Source organism: Apteryx mantelli, chromosome 6 (genome assembly GCF_036417845.1).
Source record: "Apteryx mantelli isolate bAptMan1 chromosome 6, bAptMan1.hap1, whole genome shotgun sequence".
Taxonomy (NCBI): Eukaryota; Metazoa; Chordata; class Aves; order Apterygiformes; family Apterygidae; genus Apteryx; species Apteryx mantelli.
In genome coordinates this window covers 11,523,416-11,538,843 of record NC_089983.1, presented here as the reverse complement: position 1 = coordinate 11,538,843, position 15,428 = coordinate 11,523,416, and the positions used below count along the sequence as shown (strand labels likewise).

The 15,428-nt window shown below is 40.7% G+C and overlaps 1 protein-coding gene across 1 annotated transcript in view; it reads left to right on the top strand.

The window, feature by feature from the left end:
• Window positions 1-15,428, top strand: part of UNC80 (unc-80 homolog, NALCN channel complex subunit) — a 140,509-nt gene that overhangs the window by 44,170 nt on the left and 80,911 nt on the right. The window contains exons 21-23 of the mRNA XM_067298502.1: window positions 11-110; window positions 4,874-5,046; window positions 13,585-13,797. Coding sequence (XP_067154603.1) covers window positions 11-110; window positions 4,874-5,046; window positions 13,585-13,797 — 486 coding nt within the window. The remainder of the gene's footprint in view (window positions 1-10; window positions 111-4,873; window positions 5,047-13,584; window positions 13,798-15,428) is intronic.

Below are 15,428 nucleotides of genomic sequence, written 5' to 3'. Positions count from 1 at the left end.
TTTTGCACAGGTGAAGTTTACCAGTGCGGTGAAGCTATCCGAAGGAGGGGGGCCAGGAGGTGGCCTGGACAACGGTCGAGATGAAGAGGAGAATTTCTTCAAGCGTCTTGGTAAATGGCGCACCTGCCGAAGACATCCATCCAAGCTTCATCACACAGAAGAAAAAGATGGTTAGAAATCAGGGTTCTCGTCTCCTTTTTTTCTTTCTTTTTATCTTTCTTTATTTTTTTATCTTTCTTTCTGTATTTTGCCCCTTTCCCTTTTCTCCTGCTTTCTCCATAGTTTCTGTATCCATTCTAGCCTTCTCCAACTTTTCAGTCTTTGTAACTGTTTTCTTTCCCTTCCTTCTTTCTTTTGTTTTGATTTAGAAGAAGCTGTAGCAAAGTAGAATTCATTAAAAAAAAAAAAAACTACCCAAATAAATTAAGCAAATATGACATTTGGGCTTTTTGAATCAAATTAATTTGATCAACATGTTTGAAAAATTAATGCTTGCTTCAAAGCACTGATTCAGTTCAAAATTAGGTGCGTAAATCTTTCATTGCCTAATATAATGATGGGTGTTCCATCAGTTTTTTTGTTTCTGTTTTTTTTCAATTTGTGGCCATTTGACAGTTTTAGCAAAGATCAACACTGATAAAATGGAAAACCCTGCACAAACCTTGTTATAATTATCTCTTTTCTTCTGTGTTTGCATGTCTAGTGTCTGCATACCATTCGTTACAGATGCTGTCCCTTTCTCTTAGCACACAGCGTAATAATAACTAATTTGCCTTTCCAAGGAAGTATATTTAATTGCAGTGCATTTTTTTTTAAAAACAGCAATGTTTGAAAAGTGCCTTTAAATAATACAAGGTCATGATATATTCCGTTTTCAAATGTCATGCAGCCATTCATATGCTCATGTCCTCAGCTCAGAGCTCTCATCCTTGTTGCCAGGGAGACAACCTTGTATCTTCAAGTTCTATTACTGTTTATTCAAAAAAACAAACGAACAAAAAAACCCACCCTCCCAAAACCACAAAAGGAGTAGATTTTCACCATGGTTTCTGCAGCTTTTACAGTATGTTCCATTCTCTGGCATTATGGTTTTTGATTCTCTCACTGTGGCACTGCAATGTATGTATTTCACCATCATCTGTCCCAGGCCTGCAGCGTAATGCACGTAGGTCGTTGTTCAGGCAGGTGAGAGTAGCAGAGTATGAGCACATCTTGCCAGTGTTAACTGCTCATCATTCTACCACTGCAGAAACAATGGTGGTGGTTTTAAAGTAGCTCCTAGATGAGGATTATTGTTCCTTTAGAAGGAGGTACACCAGACCAGCAGCTTGTTGTTGCTTTGTAGTTGAAGGTGGATACTCCCACAATGGAAGGAATTGCATTGTTTTCCTCATCCACTACTTTGTGCTGAAGTAAAATTGAAATGTTCCCACTATCTTTTGCCACAGCTCTTACTGGGAACAAACAGTTGAAGGGTAGTGAGATCTTTTAAACTGCCGCAGCTGTTTCTGCAGTGCTCATGTGCTCATATGGTGTCCTTCATATTTTCTTGCAGGAAGTAATTTTTTTTTTTTATCTTGCTAATCCTGATTTTACACCAGGGTGAATTTGCTTATGTCTAGAGTTCCCATATTCCTGATTTAGGGGCACAGGTTTAATCTTGGCCCTGTGAGCAGCATTAGCCTTGTTCAGTATGTGTGGCACATCTTACATCTATACAAAACTGGGATGACACACTACTTACTGGCTCTCTGAATTTTGAAAATGTCATCCATATTTCGGCCATCTGTGAATTACTTTAATGAGGAGACCTTGAGACCTCTTTCACATTCCTGTGAGGAAAGAGATGTATGTGATGTGTTTGGTTTTGACATACAATATTTGTATTAAAGATACTATGATAAAAGTAATGCAGTGGGTTAAAGAAAGAGACCCTTACATGCGAGTATGAGAAACAGGCAAATTGTCCAGTGATGTTGACAGTGAGTGTTGGGCCATTGTCTGATCACTATCTGAATTGAAGGGAGTTTATTTCAAGTTTATAAGGTGAAGTATGATAATTAAAGAAGTGTATCACTATGTCCTTGAGGATCTCTGGTACACAATAAAAGCCACGTACTAATAGCAAAAGTATTAGTTTAGTCGTACATACCTGCATGTGTACATATAGGTATGTGTGTAATCAAATCTATGAGAGACCTTTTCAGGGTGGGAGGGTTTTATAATACAATAGAACAGCAGCAAACAGAGGGCCTTGAACTTTGCAGTGCTTCCATATCTTCCATACAGATCAGTAGGACATATATGTTTATGGAGAGGACAACAGAAGGCTATTGAGGGTGAATGGGCATCAGGGACCTCAAGGTCTGATCCTGGAACACTACTTTGGGATGTGTTTCAGCCTCCCCCTTCTCATCACTTGTGATGCTATGGCTATGCTCACGCTTTTTTCATGTAGTTCCTCCTCCTGTGTTTTGGGTTTTTTTTTAATATTGTAGACCAAGTTTAAAAAGAAAAAAGAGATAGGAAAAATACATTGCAGGGGGAAAAAAAACAGTAAATGCAAAATAATTTGTCACATCACTTATGAATTGTAATCTTCATCATGGTATATCATCTAGACCACTGGAAATTGTCTGTCAGATATGTATGTATGAATGTGTGTGTATGTGTGTATATATGTAAATCTGTGTGTATATGTATACATATATATACACATAAATATATGCACATTTCTGCATAGCTAAATGTTTTCTTGAATGATCTTTCTACCTATGCTAAGAACACAGCATATATACAGAAGTGAGTAGCAGTGTGCTTTTATGAGAGTCTTAACATTTCTTCAGACACTTACTGAAGGCAATTTGAGTGACCATAGAGGTTGCCAAAGTGTTCAAGCCACACAGCACAGCTGCACAACAGTACAAGGCCTGCTCTGAGGGATGATCTCACGTTCACACAGGAAGCAACTGCGAGGTGGGAGCTTCTTGGACATGCAGTGTTCTCCTAGGTTAGGAAGTAGTCTCTGCTCACTGGGTGAGACTGTCAGCAGGTCTGAGTTGCACTAACCCTCTGTAACCTGGTGAGGGTTCCCCTGCTTACAGCAAGGCTTTCCCCTAGATGGACTTTGTGGAGGGTGTCCACAGCTATCAGCTGCCTCTGGAGGATTCTCTTGAAAAGCTTCAGCAAAGTGTAGGGCTGGGTCTGTGATGGCTTCCAAAAGGCTGTAGTGGTTGATTGTAGGCAGTACCACTGACCTGAGAGAAAGTCAAGGGAGTCTGCTATCACTCAAACAAACCCTCTGCTAGATCTTAATTATACTGGGGATTAGGAAGCTGTCTTTGGCAGGCCTTTCTGTATCAGAAAGTCAAGTTTCTGTTCTTTATCTCATACAGGTACAGCTCTTAACATGAGCCCTGAATAGGAAACACTTGTTTGTTCCTCAAATAAATATGTTACAACAGCTATAGCAGGTGGGCTCAGATAGCGTGCTACAAGCAATAGGTAAACAGGAGGGGCTGGAAAAAAAGGGTGTTTGTGCCCACTCATTTATGTAAGTGTTCTACCTGTTCTTTCTGCTTTTTTAATTTGTTTGTTTGTTCCATTTGGATGCAATATTTCCCAACATATAAACATTTTGTTTACTGGAAAACTATGTATAGCCTCACTAGAGGGGAAAAAAAGGCGCAGACATCCTAAAGAGATCTCTTGAAATTTGATCTACCTCTGTCTTCAGTGGAAAAAAAAATGATCTACATTGTCATTTTCTGTTGTGACTATTGTTTGTAGTACATAAGTGCTTCCCAAGTTATCCTGGGGAGTGAGATCTCAAAGGGACTTTGAGTTTTCAGTCATTCTTCTTTCCTGATGAAGAAGAAATCAGAGTCCTGTACAGTTAATGTTTTGCCTCTTGTCTTCCAAATCAATGTTTAAAACTAACCTTGAACTCTTCGCTCAGTGTTCTGCTCTTTGGTGTTTTACCTTTCAGTATTCTGTAAACTAATGTACTTTCATATATAAATGGGGAGAGTATTATGGATAAAGACAAAAAGCCCGGAAGCTGGCCATTCTTGTTTTGGCCAGCCATCTTGGCCTTGAAACTACTTTTCTGAACTCTAATTAGAGTTGAAAATCACATTTGGAAGAAGCTGGAGAGGGTGGGGGTGGGGAGCTAGCTTGATTTTTCAGAAGCAACTCTTAAGTGGAGCCTTTCATCCCAAAGCATGCAAGACACTTCAAGGAGAGAGGCTGCATGATACCCAGGAATTGAGTCCAGTCTCACTTTGGGTGTTCTGGTCATTGCAGGAGTTTTTAGGCTTAAAGTCATTTTTTTAGGCCAAAAAAAGGACAGTAGTTGATTCCCACGTAGAACATTTGTAATATTTGCTACCAATTTTTCTGTCCTACCAGATAGTATATTATTAAATTAATATATAAGGAATAAGGTTTATGCATGCTCCACTGTATAGTGAAGTTAGAGGCCAATAAAAAAGTAAGATAACAGTTTATTCAGGAAAAAGAGATAGTAAGCTTGCAGTCTTGTGTTAAAGAGGTGGGGAGGAAGTGCCATATTCTGGTTCACCTATGTTGGAGTAGTTCCTGGGCTTCCACACTGAGTACAGTGGAATAGTTTTCGGCAGACATTGGTATGACTAAGACCAGATTCTGGCTTGCTGTATGCCTCTCTCACTTAAGTCATGATTGCTGTAAAAATGCCACTGTTATCCTCAAAATAGCATATTAAGGTAAGGAAGGGGTTTGGACTGAAATTGTACTCATCAGGATTTTTGTGCCACTTTTTTTATTGGTGAGAGACTGTGTTCCCTCCCCCCCCCTCCCCCCTGCATCCCCTCTCTGCGCCCTACCTCTTTAGGTTGCCATAGCTTTGATGATCATTTGACCTCCAACCAAGAAGGAGGAAAATCCAAGAATGTTGTGAACCTGGGAGCAATCCGCCAAGGCATGAAGCGCTTTCAGTTTCTCCTGAACTGCTGTGAACCAGGCACTATTCCTGATGCCTCCATTTTGGCAGCAGCCCTAGATCTTGTAAGTCATTCACTGATGCATTTTTTTTTACCTGCTGAGTGGGAGTACGTGCATATGTTGTGGTCCATTCTTGTTCACTGGTGTTGGTCATGCCCACATGGCAATCAGGTAAAGTATTAACTGGTGGTGGCATTATTAGCTGGAGATTTAGTATCTGTGACTGGATGATTATGCAGAGAAAATGGATCTTTTTTATTCTATGGCTCCTCATAACCAGATTATGGCTAGCACAAAGGTTTTATTGTCAGACTTAAAATTTTGCTCTCAGTCATTCAGCTTCTCCTTCTAGTATCAATACTAACCTACAGGATAAAGAATGAAGACTGGATAACTGCCTGGGGAGGGCTAGTAATTCCACTCAGGAATTATGGTAGAGCGTTAAACAAATTAGGCAACGCTGAGCTATTAGTCACTAGAGCCAGCGAGTGGAAAAACTTCAAATGTCAGAGTGTGCATGCTGTTAAATGCGAATACTGCTAATTTGCAGGTCCAAATTACAGAAGTGACACAAGCTCAGTCCCTCCTTCGTGACACAGACTCTCTCTTCCACATCTCTCCGCTTCCTTATAGCTGCTCTTTTTTTAACAATCCCTCCAATCTCTAAAGCAGTAGCTTTCAGCCTGTGGTTCATGGACCAGTGGGGTCTATGAAATGCTTTTTGAAGGATGTGGCAAAGACAGCTAAGAAAAGTTAGCCCATTATTAGTAACTTCTCTGCACAGTGGTCTTCCACCTTCATAAATGTTTAGATGCCTGCAGACTGAAGAAGGATGAAAGCTACTGCTCTGAGATCATCTACATTCTCTCTATCCTTTTGTCTCCCCAGCTCTCACATCTTTGACCATTGTGCCATTTGCTTACATTCACTTTTTTTGCTCACTGCTGGAGTTATCAGGCCCATGGACTCACCCATTCTGCTAAGTGCTGTGCTGCTGTGTCTTTTTCAGGTCTAGGGAGAATTTACTCTTTGTGCACTACCACTTTATATGTTCTTCTTAACCTTGTACCATTAGGCTGCAGATTCAAGTCCAGTCTGCATTAATACTGGCTGAAAGTCACTGTTGCTGTCTGTTCACAGTCAGCTTTATTGTTTTGACTGGTAACCCATCCATCTTCCAGTAGGCAGGTGTCATCTTTACTAGTGCCTACCCTTCCTGTTGGCGTTGGTTGGCCCTCGGGCTGGAAGCTGTGGAAGCAATGGCTCATATAGAAGCCTGTCTTACACTCTCACCCTCAGAAGTGGTTCTTACCAGTGAGGGTTGCCGTGAGCTTGGAAAGTGGCCTAGGGAGGCAGTCGCTTCTGCTGTGTATGCTGCACAAAGACAACTTCATTCTCCAAGACTGTCAGGCTGCCACCCTGTTGTGAAATCTAAATTAACAAACACAGAATGTGAGGTGCATGGGCAGGGAGGTGCTGACTGCTGGAGTTATGAGCTGGAGTATGTCACTAAGATCCTTCTGGGGATGTGGTTCTCTGTGTGTGCTAATAAATCAAGTTGTAAATCATGGGTTGGCAGTGATGTGCCTGTTGCCTGAAAATACCTTGTTTATTTTTAAAATTTGCCACATGCTTAAGCCACAGACCAACTTACTCTGTGCCCATGTATGAAGTCAACTGAAAAGCTAGTGGTGGTAGTCAACTTTTTGAATATGTCTGTTCTGACCTCCAGAGCTGACTTACAAAAGGGAGTTTCACAGTTTCCTTTCCCACTGAATGATGCAGAAGGCTTTGGTAAGGGGCTGAATTGTTAAGGTAGCTGTTTCTGGCCAGAGCACATGCTAAGGCAGCATCCTTGTTAAAGTCTGGGTATGGAATCTGATTTGGATATGGTGTTTGTCAGTCCACAGTAACTCATTTAAAAGGATTAGAATAGAAATTATTATAGTCAATAAAATAGTGTTGATTTCACTGTAGCTTCCATAAATAGGAATGTTATGTAAAAAGTGTATTATATTGCATTCCTTGTACACATACAAGTACTTTCACGCATATAAAGCACTAGACAAAGTTTTAGGGAGTTTAGTAATATTCTTAGGTCAGTGCCATCAGCATATCTTAATTCAGTTCTGGGTAGATTTCAGTTCTGGTCTGACAAGTTGACTTTGGAGATGTTCAGACTAAGGCCACTTCCATTTTGTATTTTTATATTTACTATCAGTCTATAATCATCTAGTGAAAGTAGAACTGTATCACAGCACTTGCTATGAAGACTTTCTAATACTTCCCAGAATTATTGAACAAGTAAGGTTATTGCAGTGAACTCTCTGGACCAAGGCCTTTTCTTGCTACCTGTGATTAGGATTGTGATATAGAGCAGAAAAGCAGTATTCAAGCTGCCTGAAGTTCTGCTTTTCATGCTTTCTTGGACTTCTGCTATGTGTTCTCCAAGACACTGTGACTTGAGACATGGAGCACAGCATTTTACATATGTGAGTTTGTAATTCTGCAACACAGTAGTGGGGAGCTAGATAAACTGGCTTGAATAGCTTACCCCTTTAGAGGGTATGCATGAAGTGGATATATATGCCGCAAAGCAGAAATTATTAACACCTACTGGAATACATATACACCTTCTCCATTTATTGTCTTTCACTGTATATTCCTTGTAACATAAGCAGTGTGAGAATGAGACAACTTAAAACTCCAATCTGTCATTTCAGTGGCCATGAATTGGACTCTTTCTCTACATTTTCTAATCATATTGCCTGCAGATATTATCTGGACTGTGAGAACTGCTGTATGCAGTGATCTCATTTTGGAGGTAGCTGTGGATGTTAATGGCAGCTCAAGCATCTGAGATTAGAATTTTACAAGGCTTGCAGCTAAAGATGAAGGAAGCCTTGTTTTAATTACAGCCTGGGGAAACTCTTACAAGTATCTGCTCAGCTGGCATTTTGTCGACGAAGTACTGGAAATATTTGGAAGTTAAGTCACATGCACTGTAGGTTTCAAAAGGTGACAGCTTGTCATTTCACTGTATTACTAATGGCAATGTATGCTGTTATGGAAAATTCTCCCATTTTATTTCAGTAGAGCATAGCCAACAGAAAACATTGTGTTTTTTTAACTTCTGTTTTCAAACTTTTGAAATAATAGTTGGAATCAGGTTTGATGCAAATTAAAAGCTACTTAAGTCATTTTACCCAGCCTAGTTGCTATGGCAACCTTTAAAAAAATAAAGGAAAACAGCTCCAATTTCAGTTCGTTCTTAAGCTTTTTCAGCATGCTTTTTCATGCACATTTTCACAAGAAATTCCATTCTTACAATGACCTGAAGATCTTTGATTAGTCTGGATGTTTATACAGATTTGCCACAGTGATTTAAAGAAATTAGTGAAACAAAGGTTGCATCTGTTATGGAGGTAATGATTTATTTATATATTGAACTGGTAGTCGCCTTAGAATTAGAAACTATGTAGTAACATCCTTGATTGAATTTTATAAAACTACAAGCACTTTATGGCTTAGCAAACATTTAATGGCAATTTATAATACCTTGCAGACAGTTTGATCTTTGTGTCACCAGCTGAAATCCAGACTTGGCAATAATAAAATTGAATCTCTTTTCCCTTTGTAAGAAACTTCGGAGGTTGAAAGGCAAGTGATACGATATCTCAGTCTGTGGTCAAGTTTCTGCACAGGGTTCCAGCAAACCACTGTCTGGCTTGGTGTAAAGATGTTGCTTTAAGTATCCTAGAATAATTTAGATTGGAAGGGATCTTCAGAGGTCATCTAGTCCAGCCCCCTGCTCAAAACAGGTCTTAATTACATAATGTTACTCAGGGACTTGTACAGTTGAGTCTTTAACACCTCTAAGGATGGAGATTCCACAATCTCTCTGGGCAACCTGTTCCTGTATTTGTTCACTCTCATAGTAAATTTTTTTTAACAATTTTATCCCACGTGTGAGACTCTGCATTTGCTTATGCTGAACTTCATGAGGTTCCGGTCAGGCTATTTCTCCAGCCTGTCCAGGCCTCTCTGAATGTCAGCCCTGCCCTCAACTGTATTGACTGCTACCCCAAAGTGGTTTCATCCACAAACTTGCTGAGAGCACACTCCATCCCATTGTCAAGGTTGTTAATGAAGACATTAAAAAGTACTGATCATACTAGTTACTGGCCCCTAGCTGGACTTCGCACCACTGATCATAACTCGCAGAACTTTATCGTCCACTTACACAGCCCGTATCTCACCAGTGTGATGATAAGGAATCTGTAGGAGACTGTGTGAAAAGCCTTGCTAACATCAAGGTATACAGCATTGACTGCCCTTCTCTTGTCCACAGCACCAGTCACCTTGCATAGAAAGCAATGAGGCAGGATATGCCTTTGGTAAACCCATGCTGGCTGCTCCCAGTCACCTTCTTCTCCTTCATGCATCCAGAAATGACTTCTAAGAGGATTTGCTTTATCACCTTCCTAGGGACCGAGGTGAGGCTGACCAGCCTATAGTTGCTTGGATCCTTCTCCTTGCCCTTCTTGAAGATGGGTGTGACATCTGCCTTTTTCCAGTCATCAGGAACCTATTCTAATTGCCATGATCTTTCAAAGATGATAGAGAGCTGCCTAACAATGATATCAGCCAGCTCCTTAAACACCCTTGGATGCATCCCATCTGGTCACATGGACTTGTATAAGTCAGGTGGGTTAAGGGATCCCTAACAATTTTTTCTCTATTGTGGGTATTACTTCACTCCCCCAAACCCTGCTAGGAGGCTTGGGGACCTGGAAGGCCTGAGGACATGCCTGACCAGTAGAAAACATGCAAAAATGGCAGCATTGAGAAACCTAAGCTGTTTCTCTCTTGCTTGTCGCTAGATCTCCTGCCTCCTTGAGCAATGAGCCCACATTCTCTTTAGTCTTCCTTTTCCTACTGATACACTTAGAAACCTTTCTTGTTGCCCATCACCTCCAGTTCCAGCTAAACTTTGGCTTTCCTGAGCCCATTCCTACATGTGTGGGCAAGGTGTTTGTATTCTTTCCAAGTAGCCTGTCCCTGCTTCTACATTCTGTGTACTTCCTTTTTGTGTTTGAGCTCAGTCAGGAGCAACATGTCCATCCATGCTGGGCTTCTGCCATGCTTGCTTGACTTGCTGCACTTTGGAAGGACCATTCTTATACTCTGAGGAGACTGTCTTTGAAGATGAGCCTAATTAGACTAGTGTACATCTGTTTGGTTTAAGGACTCGGGTGAAGAAATATGAGCTTTCCTTTGACCAGTTTAGCATATGTGTGAAGTTTATCCCCGTTACACCTCTCCAGTACATCCTCTAAGATGTGTGAGCTAATCTGTTCTAACATGTAAATCTCTTATCCTTGTGGAAATGTCATAATGGGACTGCTTTACAGCAGGATTGTGTTTGGAAGTAGCTACCAAGTAGTAGAAGAAGCTAAGCCTAAGCTGGAAGAATAGTAATACTTGCTAATGTCCCCTGACTCGATGATACCAAAGGTATTAGGAAGACTCTATTGTTCCCCTGTCCCTTTTTCCATATGAGGAATATATGCCCGTAGGAGGACATACGACCTGGAAGGAAATCAGAGATTGCTCTGAGCAGGCCATGCATTATGGATCAGTAGAAACAAAAGCAAGGAGGTATGTCATGGCTTCTACCTGACTCTCTTTAAACATAGCTAGAGAGACTGAACTAACTTTTTTGAGGTAATTCTCCTAGTCAGTGGTTAATAATTCACTCATGACCTTTCTTGCATATATGTCCTCAGCTACCTCTCATGCCAGACTTACTTTATGGCTAGACAAAGAGCGGAGCTATCCAGCTAGCATCTTTGACATTACTTGCATTTACTTTATTTACTTTCAAAGTAGATTGTTGCTGTTTTGCTTTTTTTTTTTTTCCCCTCTCTCTCTTCTGAAGAGATTGGGCCATTAGAAATGAGTTTTTGTTCAAAGTGCCTTGAAGAGGATAAGGAAGGGTGCAAGAAAATTACCACTGGTAAATTGGTCTTATAAAATTCATTGTCCTTGAAGAGAAAGCCGGACCTAAAAGTTCTTTGGTCAAACCTCTCCAGAATCAGATGTACTCGGACAGTAATGTCATGCTATAAAATTCCAGATTCATTCTATATGTGCTCCCACCAAGGTCTTTGCCTTTTCTGTTACTCTCTGTTGAAAAGCTCCAGTAGTACTTGAAATATTGTTTAAAAAAAGGTGGATTCTTATTCATATCAATGTATACAGTGCAAAAACAATTTCCAAAAGGCAAAGTGATATGGTAGATCTAATGTAGAAAGTAGACTTTTGAATGGTTTCATACGCAGGGGCAGTCTTGTGAGAGTATTGCTGCTGTGTTGAGTTTTGACAGTGACCATGGTAACTTGTGTTCTTTTCAGCTGTATATCGCCTGCCTGATTCATTTATCTCCATTTGTGATGTGTTTCTCTGTGGTGTGAATCCATCCCTGTCCATTCTGTCACACCTTCATCTTTCTCTTGCTGCTGCTTCAGGTTGCTCTGAGCCTCAGGTAAGCAGTCACAGGGAGCTTGTGCCCTGTGATGTTGAGAAAATCCTCCTTCATGCATAGGGTCCTTTAAGTATTTTTGAATTTGGAACTCCTGTATCAGGACACATTCTTCCTCCTCTTTGCCCTCCATCCTACATACCCTCCTTTAGTTTAGTATTTAAGCGCTTCCATAACCTTTACAACATGTATCTTTACAAGATTCCTGTATAGTAAGAAATTGTGATTTTATTGTGAACTAAAATAGAAGGAGACTAAGGCTGTGGCTTCATTTTCTCAATGCTTACATGTCTCCAGGTCTGGATAAGGTTTTACTCTGTAAGAATAAATAAAAAAAAAAATCCTGGCTTATCCTGTGTCCCATATTTCATGCAGGCAACAAGTAATTTGTGATGATTTTCCCAGGTGCTAGATATGAGCTTTGTTTCTGGCTGTCATTGAGTGTCTGACTTTGGATTTCTGCCTTCCTGCTCATGAATTGGGTTAAAATCTTGGGCCAGGTGTAATGTTATTCAAGAGAACTGTTAGAAGATTGATATTTTCTTCCATCATTTGAATAAAACATGAACAAAAAGCTGTAATGGGATGCTGCATGAGAAAGCAATTAGCATATATGTTAATGTAGACAAAACTTTTTTTTTTTTTTGGCCAGTCCCCTAAAAAGGCAAGACTTTTTTTCAGTCCTGTGAGTAGACACTTCTGGCTGTAAGCTTGTCTGCACTGTAGAATTTCCTAAGGCAATTCCCAAACTTCTGGACTGCTGATTCAAAATTTCATGCTTTGAACTTCTGATTTAAAGTACTGTTGGAGGCACTGTTTAATAATGTTCCACAGTCCCACTACAAAACCATCTTCCATGATCTCAGGCATCATCTGTTTGTTTATGGACCACAGTTAAGGAGCCTCCCCTTATCGGTAGATCCTGACCTGTTTAAATTATCTCATTAAACTGCCAGCATCTAAATGTATGGAACACATGTGTTTGTGCTCTGTGAAATCCCTGTTACAGAACTTTTCAGAGGTGATTTGTGGACATTGTCGTATTGTTGGTTTTCCAACCCGCTGGCCACAAGGATTTTTGCTTGTGAGAATTGCAGGAAAAGGGCAGGGGGGAATTAAAAGGAAACAAGGAGGGCCATTTGCTTTTAGTCACTTTCCAGGATTGTAAAGCTATTTTCACAGAGCTGTAGACTGCTGGCAAGGAAGCTCCTTCCCAAGTCTAAGAAACCCCTTAAGAAACAAATTGCAGTATCCATTTTTAAACATATTTGAGAGAGAGTTTCAGGAGCACTCTTTATTGGTTTAACTCTGTTCCTGCAGGACTGTTTTATACAAATTCAGCTACATTCAGTATCATTTTTCCCATTAAAGTTTGCTTTCAAGTGGTGGTGGGGATTTTTCCTGAAAAATAAAAACCATCACTTTCAAACTCCCATGCCTAACGTTGAGCTTAAGCACTAAATTGTCTAATGCCTGCTAAGGCCAGTGAAGCTAGGCCAGTGAAATTTTGTTGATTTACAGCAGTAAAGGATTTGGCCCTCCATATCTGATTGTTATTAGTACAAAATAGTACCCTTCCTAATTTCAGCAAGCCTCCATTCATGCTTCCACCCCGAAGCTGCACAAGCAGAAACTCATCATGACATGCAAAAGCTAAGATTCGCAGGCCTACACTGCCATTTGTGGTAAAGAAAACTGGACTCACTCCTCCAGTAAAAGTGTCAGCTGCATGCTTCTCATTTTTGGTAGTTACATGGTTTCTGAAAGAAAGGATTATAGTGGGATAGTGAAATAGAAGGCTGCTTATAATGTGGCACTTTTTGCCCCTCTAGTGGCTGGATTAAGTACAACCGTTCAGTGTTTATGGGTCTTGGTTTTAACACTAGAGGTGAGACTCATGCACAGAGGGCAGAGATCCTGGTTTCAGACTTTGATGGAGAGATTGCTCAGTCTGTGTGATTCCATGGCAAGCTTGTGAAGCAGTCAAACCTCTAACATTTGGAGAGCTTTTTGAATGTATTTGTATTTAAAGTGACTTTTTTTTGCAAACATTTCAGGAAGCTCCTGTAGTGGCGAGAACAGCCCTGTTCCTTGAGTGTGCACGCTTTGTTCACCGCTGCAACCGTGGTAACTGGCCTGAGTGGATGAAGGGCCACCATGTGAATATTACCAAGAAAGGCCTGTCCCGTGGACGTTCTCCTATCGTAGGCAACAAAAGGAACCAGAAGCTGCAGTGGAATGCAGCTAAGCTGTTCTACCAGTGGGGAGATGTAAGTGTTTGTTTCTCATCTACTCACATTCAAAAATACAGCAAAATGTAATAGTACCTGGATCATACATAGAATTTCAATCCTAGTAAAATGGAGACTCACAAGCCTCCCTTCAAACTAGCACTTCATAGCCTGTCAGGATCAGCTGTTCTCCTAGCAGAAATGGACTTTAAGATGCAACACTGGCCACTCTTGTTCAGCTTGACAATTCATCTGGCACACTGTCCTGTTCCAACACTTGTCTCATGGGAATGCCTAAGGAAGAGTAAGAGCGGTCTATATGATGCTTCTTGCTTTTTCCTAGTTTCCAACTATATTTAGCCCTGCATTGCTTGAGCTAGAAGTGATGCTGTGCATTTAGTAACCCTATGGCTTTCTCTTCAACGTGCTTGTTCAGTCTCTCTCTGAGCCCATACAAACTGTTAACCCTCATCATCTTTTGGCAAGGAATTCCACAGGTCTGCTACATGTTGTGTGAAGAACCATCTCCTTTTGCTTGTTTTGAACTTGGGTCCTTCAAGGTTCATTTGATGCCTTCTTTTACGATCTCTTAACAATATGTGAACTAGTCAATTACCCTGCCTGCCTGCTCAGCACTTATTGCAAGTCATTTCACAGAACTAGAAACAGTGGGAGAAGTTCCTTTTATCTTTATGGTACCAGATATGTAATATGCGTAGTATGTCTGGCTGAAAGTGAGCTTTGTGCTTCTCACTTCTTTTCACCAAACCAGAGATCTTTTATAGTGAGTGTCCCAGGCTAGGGGAAAGAAAAAAGAAAAAAAAATTGTTTTGGAGGGATTTGAAAACCAAATAATCTGCAGTCTTGGAGCACTTGCATAAGCCATGCTAAAAAATGCCTCTGACCTGTGTTCTCCTAGGTTAAAGCAATCTACACTCCTCGTGGGAGCACATTGCGGGGAACATTGAGCCAGTGCTGACCCATATCAGTACATCCCCGCTACACAGCACAGCCCGCGGGAGAGACTAGCTTTGGTTTGAGCACAGTATAGCCTCAGCACATGAACTAATAAACCTTGTCTCTTGGCTGTTGTCCTGCTTCTGTTTCTGAAGCTAGGCCAGGGAATGCTACCTGGGGACCATTGCCTTACTCTCTGTTATGTCTCAAGCACAGGTGACTATCTTAAAAATCACAGCACAGAGATCAAGGTTTTTTTTGTTTTTGTTTTTAAACAGTGTGAATTTATTTGCCTTCTGTATTTCAAGAGGTCACCACGTTAGCCTAACTCCTTTGATGACCCCTTCCGAGTGGGGAGCATAGGATTTGCATGCATTGCTGCCAGTCAGGGCTTTATACCTCTACTGGTGGACTTCATGCTTCTAGACATTTCTTCAGTTTCTGAGAAAATGGGAGTGAGTGAGTAATCATTAGGAGGCAGTTAGATTCCCCTCTAACTGCCATTTTTAGAAACTAAAATAGGCTGAGTTAGAGAAAATCCAGGAAGTTTTCCTTTTCTAAATGTTAAAGTACCAGCACATAATACAAGAAGGGAGCAATGATGTGAGAAAGGAGCCAGGGAATTTTGATGACAAGCAGCTTCTGTTTAATCTTTCTATACTCCTGATGATTTGTAAGCGTAACAGGAGGAGCGGTTATGTCTTTAAGAAGAA